Source organism: Camelus bactrianus, chromosome 1 (assembly GCF_048773025.1).
Source record: "Camelus bactrianus isolate YW-2024 breed Bactrian camel chromosome 1, ASM4877302v1, whole genome shotgun sequence".
NCBI lineage: Eukaryota > Metazoa > Chordata > Mammalia > Artiodactyla > Camelidae > Camelus > Camelus bactrianus.
Genome location: NC_133539.1, coordinates 49,832,347 through 49,851,303, shown reverse-complemented (window position 1 = coordinate 49,851,303; position 18,957 = coordinate 49,832,347). Strand labels below are relative to the sequence as shown.

The window sequence follows — 18,957 nt, the reverse complement described above, 5'->3', positions numbered from 1 at the left end:
CAGGTGTTGGTTTTCTCATTCCATAGTTTATATCTGACAGCAGCAACAGGTGCATGGAAGAGGAAAGAGATCCAAAAGGGCAAAGGCCACTTCCTTCTCTGTCTTACACTCTGCACGTTGGGCAGCGTGATTCAAGTGCCCGGGCATGACTGCTTGTGTGGACCATCCCAGCTGTCCTGAACTTTGGCTGCACGTAGCTCTTGGGCAGGTGTTTGGCTCAGTGTTTCTGTTCGGGCCCAGACTGGACTCGCCGTTAGCGAGAGATCCAAGGACAATATTCCCACTGAATACTGGGCAGTGTTCTGGCACCTACCATGAGCTGGATAAACAGTGGATACAGTGGACAACAGTTCCTGCCCCTACTGCACAAGATAGAGAGGGAAACAGATACCGAACAAGCCCAAAACAAATATAAAGAGTAAAATGTGGTTTTCAAAAGGACTCAAAAAACAACAGGGAAAATATAATCTGAGCTGGAAGGGGCTGGTAGGGTATTTCTGAAAACTAACACTGAACGCAAGCCCTGAAAAACAGAACCAACAAGGCATAGAATTCCAGGCAGGGGATGCTGGTCTGCAAGCGGTCTTGGCATGCAGGACAGTACGATGAACATTTAAACAAGCAAAGAGAAGGCCACCAGGGGAGTGAGAGGGGAGAGTGGTGACAGAAAGGCTCATGGCAGGTAAGGAATTTAGATTTATATAAAATACAGGGGAACACAAACCAGGGTGATATGACCTAATTTATATTTTAAAAAAATCACTTTGGCTGCTGTGAAAAGAACAGACTGAAGGGAAGCAAATGAAAATGGAACTCAAGGGAGATTTTGATGATTTCGAAGAGAATGCTGTGAGGGGGGACACAGAGAAGATGAAATTATTGAGAAATATTTTTGTAATCAATTAGAAGTGGGAATGATGGAGAAAGAAGTGTCAAGATCTACTTCCAGGTTTCTCTTTGGACATAGAGGTGGATAGAGATGCCATTTCCTGGTGGAAAAACAGAGGAAGAACAGGACGGGAGGCAGGTGGGTGTGTGGAAGGCAAGGGGGAAGGTGAGACTAAGACATAGTTTCGGAGAGTGGAGTTGGACACACCAGTGAAATATCTCAGTGGAGATGTCAGGTAGGCAACAGGATCTGAGTCAGACGTCCAGAAAAGGGTTGTGGGCTAAAGACGTACATTCACACAGTCACCAGCACATGCAGGTTATTTAAAGCCATGACTATAAAAGAATGTGAGAGTATAAGAGAAGAGAGTTCTCAACGAGAGCTGGCGGATGTTAACCAGACATACCGTGGTGATCATTTCACAGTGCATGCAAATATCAAATCATTATGTTGTGTACCTGAAACTAAAATCATGTTATATGTCAATTATATGTCAATTTTTTTAAAAGAGTGAATGATTCAAGGCATGTATCTTAGTTCAGACCAATGAGAGCGAGCAGAATTTTTCGGTGGACTTCTGGGAAAGACTGAGCTTGCTTTAAAAAGAGAGAAAAAAGAAGACAAGGGTTCAGATTAGAGACAAATACTCTAACGACTGGTTGGATTAGGGCAGAGGAAGAAGAGAAGGGAACTCAGATGGAGAAGTCAGAGAGGTAAGTAGGAGAAAGAGAAGAAAAACCAGAAGAGTGTGGTACATGGAGGCGGAGGGGAGGGGAAGTGACAAGGAAAAGAGCTGCCCCCTGTCTCGATTGCAGCTCAGGGGTCAGATCACAAGAGGACTGAAAAGTGCCCAGTGGGTGGACTAGGCAGCAGTGAGGTCTTAACAGGAGCAAATCCTATGGAGCAGCAGAACAAGGATGGAAGGAATGGTTAACTGGGAACTGAGGAAGAGGACACACGGTGCACTGAGAAACTTGCACTGAAAAGCTTGGCTATGCTGAAGAGAAACTAGCTAAGGTAGTTGCTAGAAGGAATTTTATTTTAAAATAATAATAATTAAAGAAATAATGTTGACATACTGACAATAAATATCAGTAAAGAGGGAGAAGCTGGGGGGAGTGGGGCACAGAAGGACTGAAGACCTCAAGACGGAGAGATGGCACTCTGAGCACACCTTAAGTGACAGATCTTTGAAGGGAAGAGAGAGCCTTCCTTAGCTGGGAAGAGAGGATGCTCTAATCTCTCACTGAAGTAGGTGGTGAGATCATCTCAGAGCCAGAGGGGGAAAGTGGACCAGAAGTTTGAACAGAGCAAAGGTATGAAATAGCCGTGCCATGAAATGGTGGAATAACTTTATGTGAGAAACAGTAATGCTGCCAAGCCGCATGGAGTCTCTATTTGAGTCTGGTTGTCAAGAATCTGCAGTAATATCATCTAGCCCGGTCTGTTCCCACTTCCCTCATTCTCCCCTGGAATCCCTCACCCAAAGCCAGTTTCTGCCATTTTTCACACCACGTGATGACAGATAATAATCCCATCTTCCGAGACCAACTAATCCCCTGACAGCTGCATGAGTTGGTTCCATACTTCAAGCCCCCACCGTCCCCTCTCCCATGCACAGCCTCTCCCAAACCACCGACACAGTAATAGGAAAGATGTGGGTGGCCTCCTTGCTTGTTTCCACCCATGTTCCTGGAGGTCCGCCTTTACTTTAGGTCTGGAAAATACTACACAACTGTCCCTGGGAAGTGAGATTTAGCATTGACTCAATTTGCTTCACTTTTGTTAGAATCTGATGCTAATGACAGACAAACAGAATGTACAGGCCACGTCATATGTGGGTTACACAAAGATGAACAGCTACCTGGATGGAGAAGGCAGACAGGTTCAGAGGGAAACTGACAACCGATTCCTCTGTCCCACAAGTTTCCCAGTATGACATAAATAGTAAAATACTAATAAGCACCAAAACAAAGACATTTGATTCTTCCAGTGAAAGTTTCATGCTGTATCAGTGCAGAATCTTTGAAAGCCATAATCCTCCTGGGCGGCAGAACTAGACAATCAATCCTTTGGTACAGCTTTTGAGCTTTTACAGGAAAATATACCCACTACCCAAATGGATTCTTTACTACTTTAAAGTCTGGAGCCAGAAGGAACATACATAAAATTTAATATGAAAAAGATGTGCGGTTTAATCTTGACAAGCAGGCAACCAAGAAATTGATACAGAGCTTTTAAGTTGATTTCAATTTCTAACAGTACATTTTTGAGCTCACTCTCTGGCACCAAGATCAAATGCCCTTATTTATAGGCCTCAAACAAAGAGAAGCCCCCAAAGGAAGCCACATTCAGCAGAAATCTTTTCCACATATTATCACTCAAATTTATTCAAACTGAATTTTTTTTCTTTTTCTTAGCTTAATGGAGAACATGATGAGCAAGAAAGAATGTGTTACAGCTCACTTGCTTTTTTCTTTCCCAAATTAGAATTTTAATTTTTAATTTAGGCTTAGTTTAGCTGTAACTAACTCAGAATATGAGAGGAGAGTAAGTGAAATATTTCCCAGAGAAAATAAACAAACAGAAAAACAAAACAACAACAATAAAAAACTCAACTGCCATCCTGAATTCTAAAAACTGCAAGAGGTTTTTTATACTTTCTCTAGGAGGTATTGGCCAACATTCAGGTTGTGGCCTGAAATGTGTAAGGTTTTTTCTAAAATAAGTGTCAACTGTGTCACAGACAGTTTTCACTTGGCAGTGTGTGAGGATCCCCTGAAGACTGCAACGCATCTTCCCAAGAGCAGTGCACTTGCATTGAAGCCAATGGCAAGGCGAGACAGATGAGATGCATGGTTCTCATTCATCTTTTTAATAAACAGAAAAATGAAAAGAGATGAGGCAACCATATCTGAATATGCTTAAGCCATCCCTACAGGACATCAATGGTAAATAAGTTCCAAAGTACTAAAATGATTCTTTAAAAACAAAGTGGAAGCAGAGGAGCAGAAAGGCTGATGGAAAAAAGCTACTCACTCATCTCCAGCAGATAAGCCACCATGACTATCAGCTCAAAGATCAGGCACCACTCTCTCAGCCTCAGCTGCTCTGTACCTGATGGCTCTTAGTCTGCGACAACTTACCTCATCTTAGGCCTTGTTTCTGGTGCCACTGTCTCCAGGAATGTGACACACAAATCCCAAACCATGGTAACTCATACAACATTTAAATTCAATCAAAGGGGACCACCATCTTGCCCATAAAATTAGCATTCAAATATAGTTTTCTTTTACCTTGGTCTTTTCACCAACAATGTTCTTTTCCAGTTCTGCTATTTTCCGGTTTAGATGATCCAAAATCTCCTTCTCTTTCATGAGTTCGGTTGTTTCCGATTTCTGTTCTCCATCCAAGAGAGCACATTCCATATCCAACTGAGGACACAAAACAAAACTCAGAGGTGTTTCATCTTCAGGGAAATTCCTCAGCTGCCCACTTTAGAGGTGTATTTTTAACAGCGATAAGTTTCAGGAAGTACTACCGTTATTAGCCAGACTGTGGAACTTAGGGAACACTCCACAGAGCCCATGTGAGACTCAGGATTCCTGTATCGGAAAGGAGAGGCCAGAATATACTTGCTAAGAACACTGCTTATCTTCTAATTTAATTTTTCTGTGCTAACCCCTTTTCTGCTTACTTCTCAAGGGTACTTTGCCTATTCGCTTAGATTCAGGCTCAAGTGTGAACCATCTTGGGAGCGGCCACGTCTTTGTTTGTCCCCAGAGCACGGGAAGCGAAAATTACACTCAGCCCAGCATGCGAGCATTGCATTCCTAGCGACGCCAGCAGGAGGGGCTTCCAGGGTCTGTGCAGAAGATGACAGCTGAGCAGTCCCCTCCCACTCATGGGCTACCTGCATCAACTGTGAGTACAGACACACACAGATCCTTCTTAGGCAGAGTCAGCCGCTCCGCCTCAGTTCATGGAGGTGTTAAAAAAATTGCCTCTTTCTTTAATTACAATTATAGAATATGTCTGTCTCCTCCCTGGTTTGTAAACCTCTAGAAAGTGAGGTCTATGTTTGGTTCACATGTAAATTTCCCCACAGTGTCAAGATGATACCCAACTCATATTTAACATGCTCAGAAAATGTCTCTTGGATTTGAACTTAAACATCTAAATACATGGCACATCACCTGACAGATCTTGAAGCAGGTCAGAAAGTATATACTAGTTAAGACAAAGTTGGTTATCCAACACGTAAATTAAAAATGGCTTCATATGTGCATCTAATTGGATTTAAAAAAAAGAAACAGAAGGAAGAGGGAAACGTAAAAAAAGGGCACTTTCCAGTATGGAGGTTCTTTAAAAAACCAGAGTTACCATATGATCGTACAATCCCACTCCTGGGCATATACCCAGAGAAAACTCTAATTCGAAAAGACACCTGCACCCCAATGTTCATAGCAGCACTATTCAGAATAGCCGGGACATGGAAGCAACTTAAATGTCCATCAACAGAGGACTGGATAAAGAAGATGTGATATATATATATACACACACACATGTAATAGAATATCAGTCATAAAAAAGAATGAAATAATACCATTTCCAGCAACATGGATAGACCTAGAAATTATCACACTAAGTGAATTAACCCAGACAAAGATAAATATCATATGATATCACTTATATGTGAAATCTAAAAAAAACCAAAAGATACAAATGAACTTATTTACAAACCAGAAATAGACTCACAAATATAGAAAACAAACTTATGGTTACCAAAGGAGAAAGGAGGGGAGGGATAAATTGGGAGTCTGGGATTAACATATACACATTACTGTTCATAAAACAGATAAACAACAAGGACCTACTGTATAGCATAGGGAACTATACATAATATCTTGTAATAACCTATAATGGAAAAGAATGTGAAAAAGAATATATATGTATATGTATTACTGAATCACTTGGCTGCACACCTGAAACTAACCTAGCATTGTAAATCTACTATACTTCAAAAAAAAGTTTAAAACAAGGCAATTTTACCCATACATGTACCCACTGAACATATATTTGCTCATGCTGACTTCTATGCATTCTGCCTCCCAAGGCCTGTGCCCTAATAGGCATTGATATATTTAAGCTAAAGGAAAGAAAGAAAAAAGGGAGAGGGAACACGTGAACTCGTGGTTTATACCTCTCTGGAAGATTCCTCCATCTGGTCATTTATATCTTTGATCTTTTGTTCAAGCTCCTCTAGGTTGTTCAGAATTGCTATCCGGGACTCTTCCATCGCAGTCAACTCCTGAATCCTCTGTTCTTCACTTAGACCCTCTGGTGTCTGTGATTAATGAACAAACACAGAAAATTCACACTTCAATTCCAGAATTTCCTAGTTAAAAAAACAGTCATAAGTCTAGCGCTTCACAGTCTGTGTCTGTTTGGATTCAAAAGCATCCACATGATTGTTTATTCAGAACTCTGCATTTTCCCATGGAGCCTCAGCAGGTAGGCTCTTAGGTTAGCTCCTACAAACCAGCTTCAGTGTACAAAGTCATATCCTTCTAAAGGCAAAATAACTAAGAGCCAAATGACTCAGAGGAAGCTGTGGCCCACAGAGATTGTAGCACCTTCCCTTAGGTTAAGGACAATGTTTGGCAGAACAGAGAACTAGAATCTAGATGAGATTTTTGGCATTTTCCTTAGGGATGACTCTTGGGCACGCTGCTACCTTCATCACAAGCTCCATTTTCTCTCCCATCTCCAGGTAAGTACATCTCCTACACAGACTCTAGAATCTCCATTGGTTCCCACTGCTAGGATTATCTGCAAATGAGCAATCATATTTATTTCCTTTCCAACACAAGGTGGAAAAGAAGGACACATGGCACTTGTCCCCATCTCACTGAAATGTTCCCCAGAGTTAGTAACCAGGACAATACAGGCTTTATTACTTTGGTGACCTCCAAAATGATTTAAAACTACATCATTAATATTATGTTAATTCATGTTTCACTTTTTGCACCAGCACACTGTTTCCTAGTCTTTATACTAAGGGCCTTCTTCCTATGTAGTGATTAAGACTAACTGGGCCAATGGGCTTTTGTAAAATAAAATAGAATACTGGCCATTGTTCATAAAACTATTTCACGGAAAAACTGAGTTCTTTAACAAGAAATGAGAACGTCATGAAAGAAATTAAGTGAGAGAAGGCATACTTACACCCTTGAACAGAGTTGTAACAAATGCCCAGCAAAGAAAAGAGTATTTAGATCATACACACGGTCAAAATGTGACTGCCGATTATTTTAAGATGAGAATAAAGTGAATTGAAAACAGCTTCTTCTTTCAAGAATTTCAGGTTAGTTACCTTGGGTATCACTTGGTGGAGACCAGTCTTTCTAGAAATCAAAAAGTACCAGGAGTGGGATATTATTTATTTAACTTTATCTCTCTTTGAAAAAAGAGGTAATTTCTTTGCATCAGTAAGTCAATAATTATATCATTCCACAATTGGAAGTTGAAAACAGCAGCCCCGTTAAGTAAATTATTGAAGAATACTCACTAACCACTGAAAAGAATATTCAAATTAACCAAAGAAACCATTTAAATTCTGTGTACCTCATTAAGTTCATTTACTATGCTTAACAATCCTAAAAATTACTTTAAGAAGATAGGCATCTTGTCAGATTCTTTATTCATATTCTTTATTCTTTTTACCCTACTTTGCTGCTCAAGGAGATGAAACCATTGAGAAGTCACATATGTCAGGTTGATTTAGAGCAAAGGTATGCAGGCCTTCCAATCTTTGACATTCCACTTTTTAATTGTCCTCTTAAATCTTATCAACTAATGAAACAATAGCTGACCTTTTTTCACAGACAATGAATCTCATCGACCTAATACTTGGCTGCCTGTTTTAGGGCATGAGGGGTGCCTGCAACAGTGAATGGCATTCCTAAATCACTGATGAGTAATCCTAGCAGGAAAGCCTCAAGAAGGCCAGTATCCTGTCGGGTCAACAGTTCATATTAGGTTTCAGCTTCCAACATGGTTTAAAAATATCTCTCTCATTGGTGGAAGCAGAACATTAAGAGAAAACAAAAACTGAACAATCTGCAAAACTATAAAGATAGGTAAAAGTGGCAATTATTAATATCTGTATAACTCAGTTTCTAGAAAATTTATCATGATAGGTATATTTAATAATAGACAACTTGAGAGTTTGTAGCAATAAATGCTATCTAGGAAATGACTGTGTTTTTTTTTTTTACTGTTAAGTTACTTATAAAAAGCAAAAATCTTCAAAAGGCACTCTAAAATTTTGGTTTGTAATAGAATGGGATGAGGATACTGTAATTTCATTTATATACAAATTAAAAAAAAAAAAAACCAATAGAGAGCCAAGGGTGTGGTAGCTTTAGTTTTATGGTGACAGAAAAAGGTGAAATTTTAATCTATCTGGGACTTTTTTTTATAGCAATGGATAGGATTTCACTGAGAGTGACGTGTTTGGATAAAAGCACATGTATGTGCATCCCCAAATATGCTGTATTCAGGGTAACTTGACACAAACACACACAGAAATAGGAGAGGGCTGGGACAACACACTCTGCAGCCACCTTTTTTTGGGGGGGGGGCATATTTCTTCTTAAAAACTTCCTATGACCAGAGAAGGTTGCAGGTGTGAGGACTTTCCACTGCAGCTAGAATGATTACTCAAGAAGAAAAGAGTGAAACAGTTTTTATCACAAGGGAAAAAACATTTTTTGGCAAAAACATGAGGTGATGGACATTAACAATTTATTGTGGTAATCATTCTGCAAACTATGTAAGTCAAGTCATTACACTGTACTCCTTACATTTATACAGTGCTGTGTGTCAGTTATATCCCAAATCTGCATGGACCGTACACAAGAAATTGACACAATGCTATAAACTGAACTATACTTCAATAAATTTTTTTTTAAATTGCATGAAAACAAAAAAGAGTGAGCTATATCTGCCTTTCACCTCAGATGGTGGTAGACAGGTTCACAAAAGGCAATTAAAATGAACATATTTCCAAGGTCATCTGCATTTTTTTGGTCACCTGCATCTTTGTGTTAGGTAAAGCAAAGTCTAGAATGGTATATCTTAAGTTTCCTAAATATCATTAAAATTTTTGTTTCATTAAATCAGTTTAGAGTGTTTTTCACATTCCTCTCTTCTCCATTAATCCTCAGATCAGTTAACAACAAACACTATACTCTAAATAATCCAGTGAGCAGATTACTCAGAGGAAGAGCATCTAAAACAAATAATCAGGACTTTACAAATGAACTCCTCTATCTCCTGTCTTAAGGTCTTCAAAATGCAATACATGAAAAACCTATTCCCTGGAACCTATCGCGCTCTCAGCTGCATGCTGTGTAAGCCGCTGTGCGGTACCCAGCAGTGCCCTTGACATCTCCTGTCTCTAACAGAGGCACAGTCTTCTATCACTAGCTGCAGGGAGGCTCCTCCAAGCTGCAGAGGCCTCCTATTCCACAAAGGCAGATTTGAGCGATGGAGAGCATCTGTCATGATCTGCTCATTGACACTTCGACAGCTCTCTTGTCACAGCCCTCTTCAGGAGGGAACTTGTCTCCCAAAAGTCAGTCCTTAGAGCATGCGGGTCACCATTTTAACAAAAGTCTCCAGATCTCCATGAAGGAAGAAATATGAAAGGATTTACAATGAAAAGACAGTGAAGGAAGCCCAATGGCTGATAACAACAGATCAAATGTTTAAATGAGGGGTCATTTACTTTGCCCAACACCAGTAACTTTAGATTTTTACCCCAGATCCTAGCATCTAACAGTTGCAACTTTCTGGCAATAGGGACAGATGTCCTATTCATAATTACTCTCCACTGAGAATCAGGAAGGCAAACATGGTCATTAAAAGAAAGCAGGATTGAACGGTCCAGAGTCCTGATACATATGATGGGAGAACTCAAGAGGTAGGTAAGGACTTCCGACTAGGAACATTCAGTGCACAAGTCTTGCTACAGCCAAACAAACAAAAGTAAAAACAAAGACACAAACTCCCCTAAATAATACTCCATGTGATAAACTACCTGGAGAATTTAGTACAATGATAGCATCTTTCTCTTAAAAGAGTCAGTATGTATTCTTCTCTTATAATAAAAATCTAATTAATGTACTTTTAAAAAATTATTTGTTCTTTGGGCATGATTGCCAAGAATCTCAGAGTTGAACTTAATGGTCAGAGTTACTTAAATAAATTAACCAATCCCATTTATCCTTGAATAAATAGATATTTATGATTATGGTAACTTCTCTCTTATATAATATTTTTGGTGTTCTAATTTTATTCTAATAAATTTTATATCTTTTATTATACAGTCTCAAATACTTTCTAGAAAATGGGTAGGGAAATAGATTTTTTTTTAATTTCATAGAAAAAAATATTCTTAACTTGTTGAAAAAAGTAATACCAAAAGAGTTTCCTTGAACTTTTTTTAAGAGATTGTCAAATTTGGAAGACATGTTTAGATCAGCAAACAACAACCAGAAAACTAAGTAATGATTATGACTACATATAAATGTTAAACTCCTAGACACCCCCAAAAAATCAATAATAAAGTCAAAGGGAAGACCACTCATGATAAAGGACTAATTTCCTTGATTTCCTTACCATCAATAGTTCCAACTACTGAGTAAAAACAAGACAAAACATTTTTTTTTAAATGGGTGAAGAGGAAGACAAGGGATATCAAGATGATGGAACAGGAGGATGCTGAGCTCACCTCCCCCACAAACACATCAAGAATACATCTACAAGACAACAAGAGTACACCTACAAGACAAAGACAACAGAACTCCTATAAAGTTATATCTCAACATACCCACAGCTAACAACATACTCGATGGTAAAAAGCTGAAAGCTTTTCCTCTAGAATCAGGAAGAAGACAAATATGCCCACTCTCACTACTCCTGTTTAACATAGTATTGGAAGCTGTGGCCATGGCAAGCAGACAAGAAATAAAAGGCATCCAAATTGGAAGGAGAGAAGAAAAACTGTCACTGTTTGCAGATGACATGACCACATATACAAAACTCTAAAGTTTCCACCAAAATTTAATTAGGTCCCTCCCAAAAAATGGGAACTAATTAAACTTAAAAGCTTTTGCATATCAAAGGAAACCACCGACAAAATGAAAAGACAACCTATTGAATGGAAGAAAATATTTGTAAATGACATGACCAATAAGGGGTTAATATTCAAACTATATAAACAGCTCATACAACCCAATATCAGAAAAACAACCAACTCGATTAAAACACGTGCAGAAGATCTGAACAGACATTTTCCCAAAGACATACAGATGGCCAACAGGCACATGAAAAGATGTTCAACATTAATGATCAACAGAGAAACATAAATCAAAACCACACTGAGATATCACCTCACACCTGTCAGAATAGCTATCTCCAAAAAGACCACAAATAACAAATGTTGGCAAGGATATGAAGAAAAAGGGACCCTACTACACTGTTTGTGGGAATTTAAGCTGGTGCAACCACTGTGGAAAACAGCATAGTGGTCCTCAAAAAAAAGAAAAGAGAATTACCATATGATCCAGTAATTCCACTCCTGGGAATAGACCCAAAGCAAAAGAAAAGTAATTTGGGAAAATATATGCACCTCAGTGTTCATAGCAGCATTATTTACAATAGCCAAGATATGGAAGCAACCTAAGTATCCATCAACAGATGAATGGATAAAGAGGATGTGGTATATATACATAATGGAATATTACTTAGCCATACAAAAGAACAAAAATTTCCCATTTGCAACAACATAGATGAACCTGGAGGATATGCTTAGTGAAATAAGTCAGCTAGAAAAAGACAAATACTATATGTTGGTACTTATATGTGGAATCTTAAAAAAAAAAAAAACAAACATAACAAAACAGAAACCGACTGACAGATATAGAGGACAAACTAGTGGTTACCAGTAGGGGGAGGCATGGAAGAGGGGCAAGATATGGGTAGGGGATTAATAGAGTTACAAAAACTATGTATAAAATAAGTAAGATATAAGGATATATTGTACAACACAGGGAATATAGCCAATATTTTATAACTTTAAATGTAGAATAATCTATAAAAATGTTAAATCATCATATTGCACATCTAAAACTAATATTGTAAATCAACAATACTTTAAAAAGTTAAATAAATAATAAGTAAAAAAAGGTGTCCCCCAAAATGAGTGAAGAATATGAGTGTGTCAAAATAAAAATTAACAACTAAAAATATGAAAAGATGTCCAACTTTATGCACAAATAAAAGCAAGCAAATTAAAACACCATTAACTTAGCAAATTGAAAATTTTTGATAATACACAACCTTGCCAAGTGTATGAAGAACAAGCTGCACGTATAAACTGTTACTCAAAGTGTCACCAGGAAATACAATTTTTTGAGAGTATAATTTGGAAATTTGATTAAAACAAATAGCATGCAAACTCTCTGACCTACCAATTTCACTTTTAGTAAGTGATCCTACAGACACACTTGCACAATTGTACTAATATAATATATATATTCTAGAATGTTTGCTGCCTATAGATTTTATTAGTAAAAAGCTAGAAACAGTTTAAATAGTATTTCCAAACAACAGAATACTAGTCAACCATTAACAAGAATGAGGCAGAGCTGTGTATAGTGATATGCAAAGATGCTCAAGACATTCAGGGAGGGAAAAAGTCATGCAGAACACTGTGCATATGTATATGTGTGTCTATGTCTGTAATATATGGCTGTGCACAGAAATATTGGGAAGGCATGTCAGACACTTTGTGCTTCTCTCGCAGGTGTACAACTGGAAGGGGGCAGGGAGAAGAAAATTTTTTCTCTTTCTACTTTTCTGCACTGCTACATTTTCCGGAATGCAAATTTGTTACTTTATAGTAAACATTCTCATTTGCTGTGCCATGTTTAGCTAATTACCTCTTAGATTGAAGGTTCACTGAAAACATTTTGGAAAACAAGCGTGATAAACCTGTGATGTCTAGGCCAGCGCAGATGCACGGCCCTAGGTCCTAAGTCCCAGTCTCTGGGCCCTGCCAGCTTTACCTTTGGTAGGATACTTAGGTACGTGGACTCGCTGGAAGTTTTCAGAAAGGCAGAGGAGGGTGGTGGGGGAGTCCTGGTGAGGTCCCTGAGCAGTTCATCATTCCTGGTGCTCCTGGGGGAAAGGAAGCTGGCACTGCTCTGACTGAGGCTCCCAAAGACAGCCAGGTCCGCATCGTGGAGAGAGCTTTTCTGGTGGCACCTGTATCTGGTGTCAGGGCTCACCAGGGCTTCTTCAAACACAGACTCCTCGTCAGAGAGCTGCAGCTTCTCCAGCTCCTTATTGATCTTCTGCACATCTGCCACGGTGGTGCCAGTGGACAAGCGACTGTCAGGCTTTGTGTATTCAGCACAGAGACTGAGGATGGTCTCCAGACGCTGTCTCTCCTAGAACACAGAGGAGGGAAGGTCAGTGAGTTTTTGAGAAGGAGACAGCTCCAAACAAGAAGACTAAAGAAAGGCTGGGATTACGGGTGATTTCAACCCACACAGACAACCACACAGATACTCAGCTGGTGATGATTTTCCATCATCTTTGATAAACCCATTTATAGCTGCAGATGAAGCCTGAGTTTACAATGCCTGACTTTCCTTCCAAACTCAATTCTGGTTGCCCCTTATATCTGTATACCCCAGTGCTGGTCCTAGCACATACAAGCACCCACTGAGCCTTTTTTTGATTTATCAATGCTCCAAATATTTCAAAAGTTTTTTAAGATTTCCCTTTAAAAATCTTCGCCCTCTTCCTTCCCTTTATTACCTAGCTTCAACAATACCTAGCTCTTTCATCACTGTAGACTTAATGTTTGCGCTTACAATTGTCTGTTTCCTAAAGAGATATTCTACTGTTAGACACACAAAAGGAAAACACTACTTTAAAGATGTTTTAATTTAAAAAAAAGTTTTAGTTTAAAAGGCATATGGGATCTTCAACTTTTTTCTTGAAATACTTCACATTTTTCAATTTTTTTTGTCTTATCACCATGTAAAGGTCTTTTCCACCAATTTCTCATATGAATAATTAAATTAATTTTTAAAGTGTTGTAAGAAAAAAAAGAACATTTAACATCATGTCCAGATAAAGGACATCAACATATTTCAGATTGTGAGATCATTAAATTTTTTATTCATTTAGCTGGAAAATAGAATGATAGTTTATTTATTTTTTAAAAAATCAATACATATGCCATTGATGTAGATAATGGTACCACTAACTGACATTTCACCAAGGTCCCATGCAAAACAGGTAGTTATTTATGATTTTGGACTTTAAGTACATTAACTATACATTTGTGAACAAGGGGATATAATTTACAAATACTCATCATCAGCACTTTTGCCTCTCACATTAATTCCAATGCCAAAATGAAAAGAAAAAAAAATAGCCAAAAAAAAAAAAACTGTTGTGATTACATCTACCACACTGAAAAGAGAATTCAAAAGCCTTCCACAGAAAAACATTTTTCCAAACTAGTCATCAGTTACAAAACAGAAAAATGCTAAGCAGACTGGGCTGCTGTTTTTCATGTCTAATCGCAGCAAATTTGTAAAGAGAAAATTCTGAAGGCAGTTCACTCTTTATTAGTTGAAGGGGATCAAATAGAAATGTCAAATAGAAACAGACTACCACAATTCCCTGGTTTCCATTAAATACATTCGTTATAATGACAAAACAGAATAAAATGACTTTTATCCGTCCTCTAAAGTTCTCTCCCCAACCAAAAAATACAATAGCTGGATCAAACGGACTATTAAGCTGGTTCTTCGAAGCCCCCACCTCCCATTCACTGCCTGAACTTCTGGACTCCAGCTGCAGCTCCGTCCTCATGGCCTCGCCGCAGGGAAGGCACTCAGAGCTGTTCCACCTCATCCCAGGCATGTCTGCACAGGTCCATCCAGGAGCCCTGGTGCTTATTTATCTCCGCAGCTGCCACCAGCTGCCAAGCCCTACCCACCTCAACGTTGTGGGGAGGGAGCTGGGGGTAGGGGAGACACAGCATTCATCGCGTTATTTAAACTTCTCCAACAATCTAGAAAGGTCTGCATGGGCATATGCAGAAACAAGTGCAAGGGCACATATGAGGAAGGGACAGGAACAAGATGTTGCAATTTACCCCTTCTCAAGAGTATCTGCATTAGAGGCTAATCTCCAAAGAAAAGTTCTCTTTCTGCCATGTAAGGTGATTTAAGTTGAAGCATCTAAACTCAGTCTTTGCTAATCTTCATGCATCAGCCTTGACGTTCATGACATTTGGGATTATTGGAAAGTTAGCAGTTTCTATTCACCAGGGCACTAATGAACAAGTGTGGTCTTCAAAAGCATGACAAGTATTTCTATAATACATAGCAAAATTCCTCCCACATCTCCTTCCCAAAATAGTTTCTTCTGCTGCCAGTGCTATTGCTTAATTCCAGAGGGAATAAACGATCCCAGACTTAAGATGGATGCTATTTCAGACAGTGAAACAGTATTCAAAGGCTGGTGCACAGGAAGTTTGGTCTACTGGTATGTGCTCCTCTCTATTCTTATCACCCCACTCCCAGCCAATCTGTTCAGGCTTGGAGCACACACGCACGCAGCACCGCTGCCCACGGGTCTAACAGAAATCCAGGCTGTGCCGAGACACACTGGCCCCGTAAAAGCTGCACTGAAGAAAAATAAGCTGCTGATGAGACCTGCGTCACAAGTCTGCAAGGCACTTCAGAAAGCATGAGAAGCCTTTTAAGGAAAAGCCTGAACAGAATTTGCCCTCATAATCCTCCCTCTAGCCCACTTTGTCCTGCCCATTCATCACACCAATATTCTCCACTCTGCATGACCTAAAACGAGGGTGGCCATTCCACCCAGGACACTTTTGAGAATCAAATGGGGGCACTATTAATAATTATGCTGGGACAGCAAGCACAAACTGGGACTGGCAACCTGAGACGTACGGCTCTCTTCCTAAAATTCAGTTTTCTTTGACGCTTCACCTGACAATCTGCTGAGTTAGGCGGCCACCCTCTTTAAGATCTCCAGTTCCCACCCATCTTTCCAAACCAGCAATCCACTGCACACTGTCCTGAAAAGGCACCAGCAGAGAGCCTAAATGGCCCAAAACACTGGTTTTCAGGGTGTAGAATGTAGGTCACTTTGAATCACATTATTTAAAACACATTTTAATTTTTTTCTCCCTCTCTATTTTCCCTTTCCTCCATCTCCATATACCACATGCATCAAAGAAAGCTGTGAAGGGGACACAAGAGCTTAACAAATATACCTGAAGAACAGGGTGCACAGTTCTTTCCCTGAGTGGTCAAAAATAAAAAAGCTGTCTTTTTGACCTCAGAGCTTGCTTTCTTTTTCAGAGGAAAGCGTCTGGTGTTGTCCCACTGGAGTTCACAACCCTCAGTCGGGGACCTCATCCATCTCCTCTACCCATCCAGTCCTCTCGTAACCAACAGCAGCCAGCCCAGGCCGTGGGACCACAAACATAACACAGAAATAAATTATGCAGAAAGTCAGGTGCTGATACTTAAGCATAGGTAAAGTTTTTGTCAAAATCCCTCTTTTATAATTAAATGTGTTGGGTCATTTATTACCTAAAACGAAGGGTCAACTTTTAATGATTTAAATACTTTAGTTGAAAAGAGTTTTTTTTCTCTATTTAAGATGACCTATTACAACTGATAAATGTGACCTCTCTCTTCTGTTAACTCTAAGGATTCAATGTCTCCATATCTTCAGTTCAGTGATAATCTATTGAGTTACTCTCTGCCCAGTAATGTGCTAAGGATACAAAGAGGAAAAAAGACAGCATTTCTACCCTCAGATCTTTAACAAGAGGCACAAATAGTCAATCAAAGACACAGCGATAACAGAGGTTTACAAAAAAAAAAACCCCTATGGATTCTTTTATGGGAAAGCAATGCACAAAAATTACAGAAAAAGAAATTTGAGTTGAGTCCTCAGGATAAATAAGTCTGCCTGGTCTGCTGGGCAAGTGGACAGGCATTTCTGTAAAGGAACCATATAAACAAAGGGCATAGAGTTGTGGATTATCATAGCATGCTCAGAGATCAGCAACTACTATGTGACAAGAGAGATGGGGTTCTTTGGAAGAAGAGGGATGAGGTACCTGCAAGACATGGGCCAGATTTCTTCCTCTTTATATCAGGACTCAATGATCCCAATATTCTAAATTAACTCTGGGAATAAATTCATAGAGTTCACCAGCAAGAGTCACAGACCTTGGTCTGAAAGTGGACAGCAGACTGAAAAGAGCTGGAGTTGACAGCAAGTAACCAGAACTTCCAAGATTCCACGATCTAGTCCTGACATCTCAATTAGGTAGGAAGGTCATCTCTGTCCTACCCGATAGGAGTGTTTTTGTTCATTAGGGCAAGGTTGGCCACACCAGATAACCTAAGGGTGGGGACTGGCCACTCTAGAAAGACCAACCAAGTGATTTAGTGTGGAAGCTTTAGGTCATGGGGTATCAATCAACCTGGAGACAGAGATTAACAATGTGGGCAATCAATCAATCATGCCTATGTGATGAAGTCCTATAAAAACTCTGGACACACTCAGGTAACATTCCCTGGTGGCACACTCCATGTGTGTTGTCACACACCAGTGGGAGTACAGTAACAAATTCTGACTCCAAAGGGAGGGGACAGTGGAAGCTTCATGCTTGGAAACTTCTGACTCTGCCTTCTGTGTCTCTTCCTTTGGTTGATACTTATCCATAGCCTTTCCCTGTAATAAACAATATTGTGACTATAATAGTTTCAGCGGGATCTGTAAGTCTTTCTGTGCAATTACTGAACCTGAGGGTGGTCTGGGGAACACCCTGAACTTGCAGTTAGTATCTTGGAGACAGTGCCCTTTAACCTTGTCATTGGCCTTATAATGACCCAAACATGGCCTCAGTATCGTTTTTATCAGTTGAGAAAAACGACCTGATTAAGAAACAGTACATATAAGTAAGGAGTTCTTATTGTTTGGTTTTACAAATTATCTTCATGGAAGTTAGTTCAATATCTAGCTAAAAATATTTTATTTTATAAGCTGGCTGGGAAGTCTGCATTCAGGCTTGTGGTGAGGAATGTGCTTTACTCTGCCAGCCGGAGTTTAAGCAGGTGTGTGTGTGTGCCCCACCAGAAGGGCTGAGCTGGAAAGACGCACATCCGACAAATAAAAGATGATTTTGTGGGACTGTGTCTGTTCCGGAGGCAACTGCAAGATATTCGAAGAGTTACTAATAATGTGACAGCTACTAATTGATAAACAAACATTTGTTATACACCTATAACTAGTAGGACGTTGTATCACATACACCTACCCTCCCCCACAGTAATGGATAACCAAGGACCAAGGGAGAGTAAGACATGTGCAAATAACTAGGACCACTTACCACTCAGTGAGTTTTCAGTACCTGCTTCTCAAATATACTCAATACACTCCAATGCACAGACACTGCCGAAGGAGATCCAGGCCATCTTGCTTAAACTCCGTAAATATCCCTCCTCTGTCATCTTTATCGAGCTGGTCCTCCTTTCCTCACTGTACCATAGTGGCTGAAAGCAGGAACTCTGGGGCCAGACTGCTTGGACTTGAATGCTGACTCCATAGCTACTGGTGTGGCCCTAAATGACTCGAGTCATTTAGCTTCTCTGAGTCTTAGTATAAAACAGGGGATTACTGGAGTATCTATCTTACAGCGTGGTTGTGAAAATTAAAAAAAAAAAATATGGCTGGCATTTAGAATGGTGTCCAAGACACAGTAAACACAATAAAAGAATTAGCTCAGTTTTCTAAGGACAGTCTCTCAGTCTTTCCAAGGCAAAGCCTTCTGTCTGCACTACTGTACCCGTATTCCCTCCCACCATCCTTGTGGCTTTGATCAATCAATTATCCCGTCTCCTAAACTCTTTATTTCCTTTCTACTGACT

General features: G+C 39.5%; 1 protein-coding gene across 22 annotated transcripts in view; it reads right to left on the bottom strand.

Moving 5' to 3' along the window:
• PHLDB2 (pleckstrin homology like domain family B member 2) overlaps positions 1-18,957 on the bottom strand; it is a 207,479-nt gene that overhangs the window by 47,302 nt on the left and 141,220 nt on the right. For all 22 annotated transcript variants that reach the window (XM_074363206.1, XM_074363207.1, XM_074363178.1 and 19 more), the window contains 3 exons: positions 13,027-13,410; positions 6,093-6,236; positions 4,186-4,323 (listed from right to left, as the gene is read on the bottom strand). In XM_074363206.1, coding sequence (XP_074219307.1) covers positions 4,186-4,323; positions 6,093-6,236; positions 13,027-13,410 — 666 coding nt within the window. The remainder of the gene's footprint in view (positions 1-4,185; positions 4,324-6,092; positions 6,237-13,026; positions 13,411-18,957) is intronic.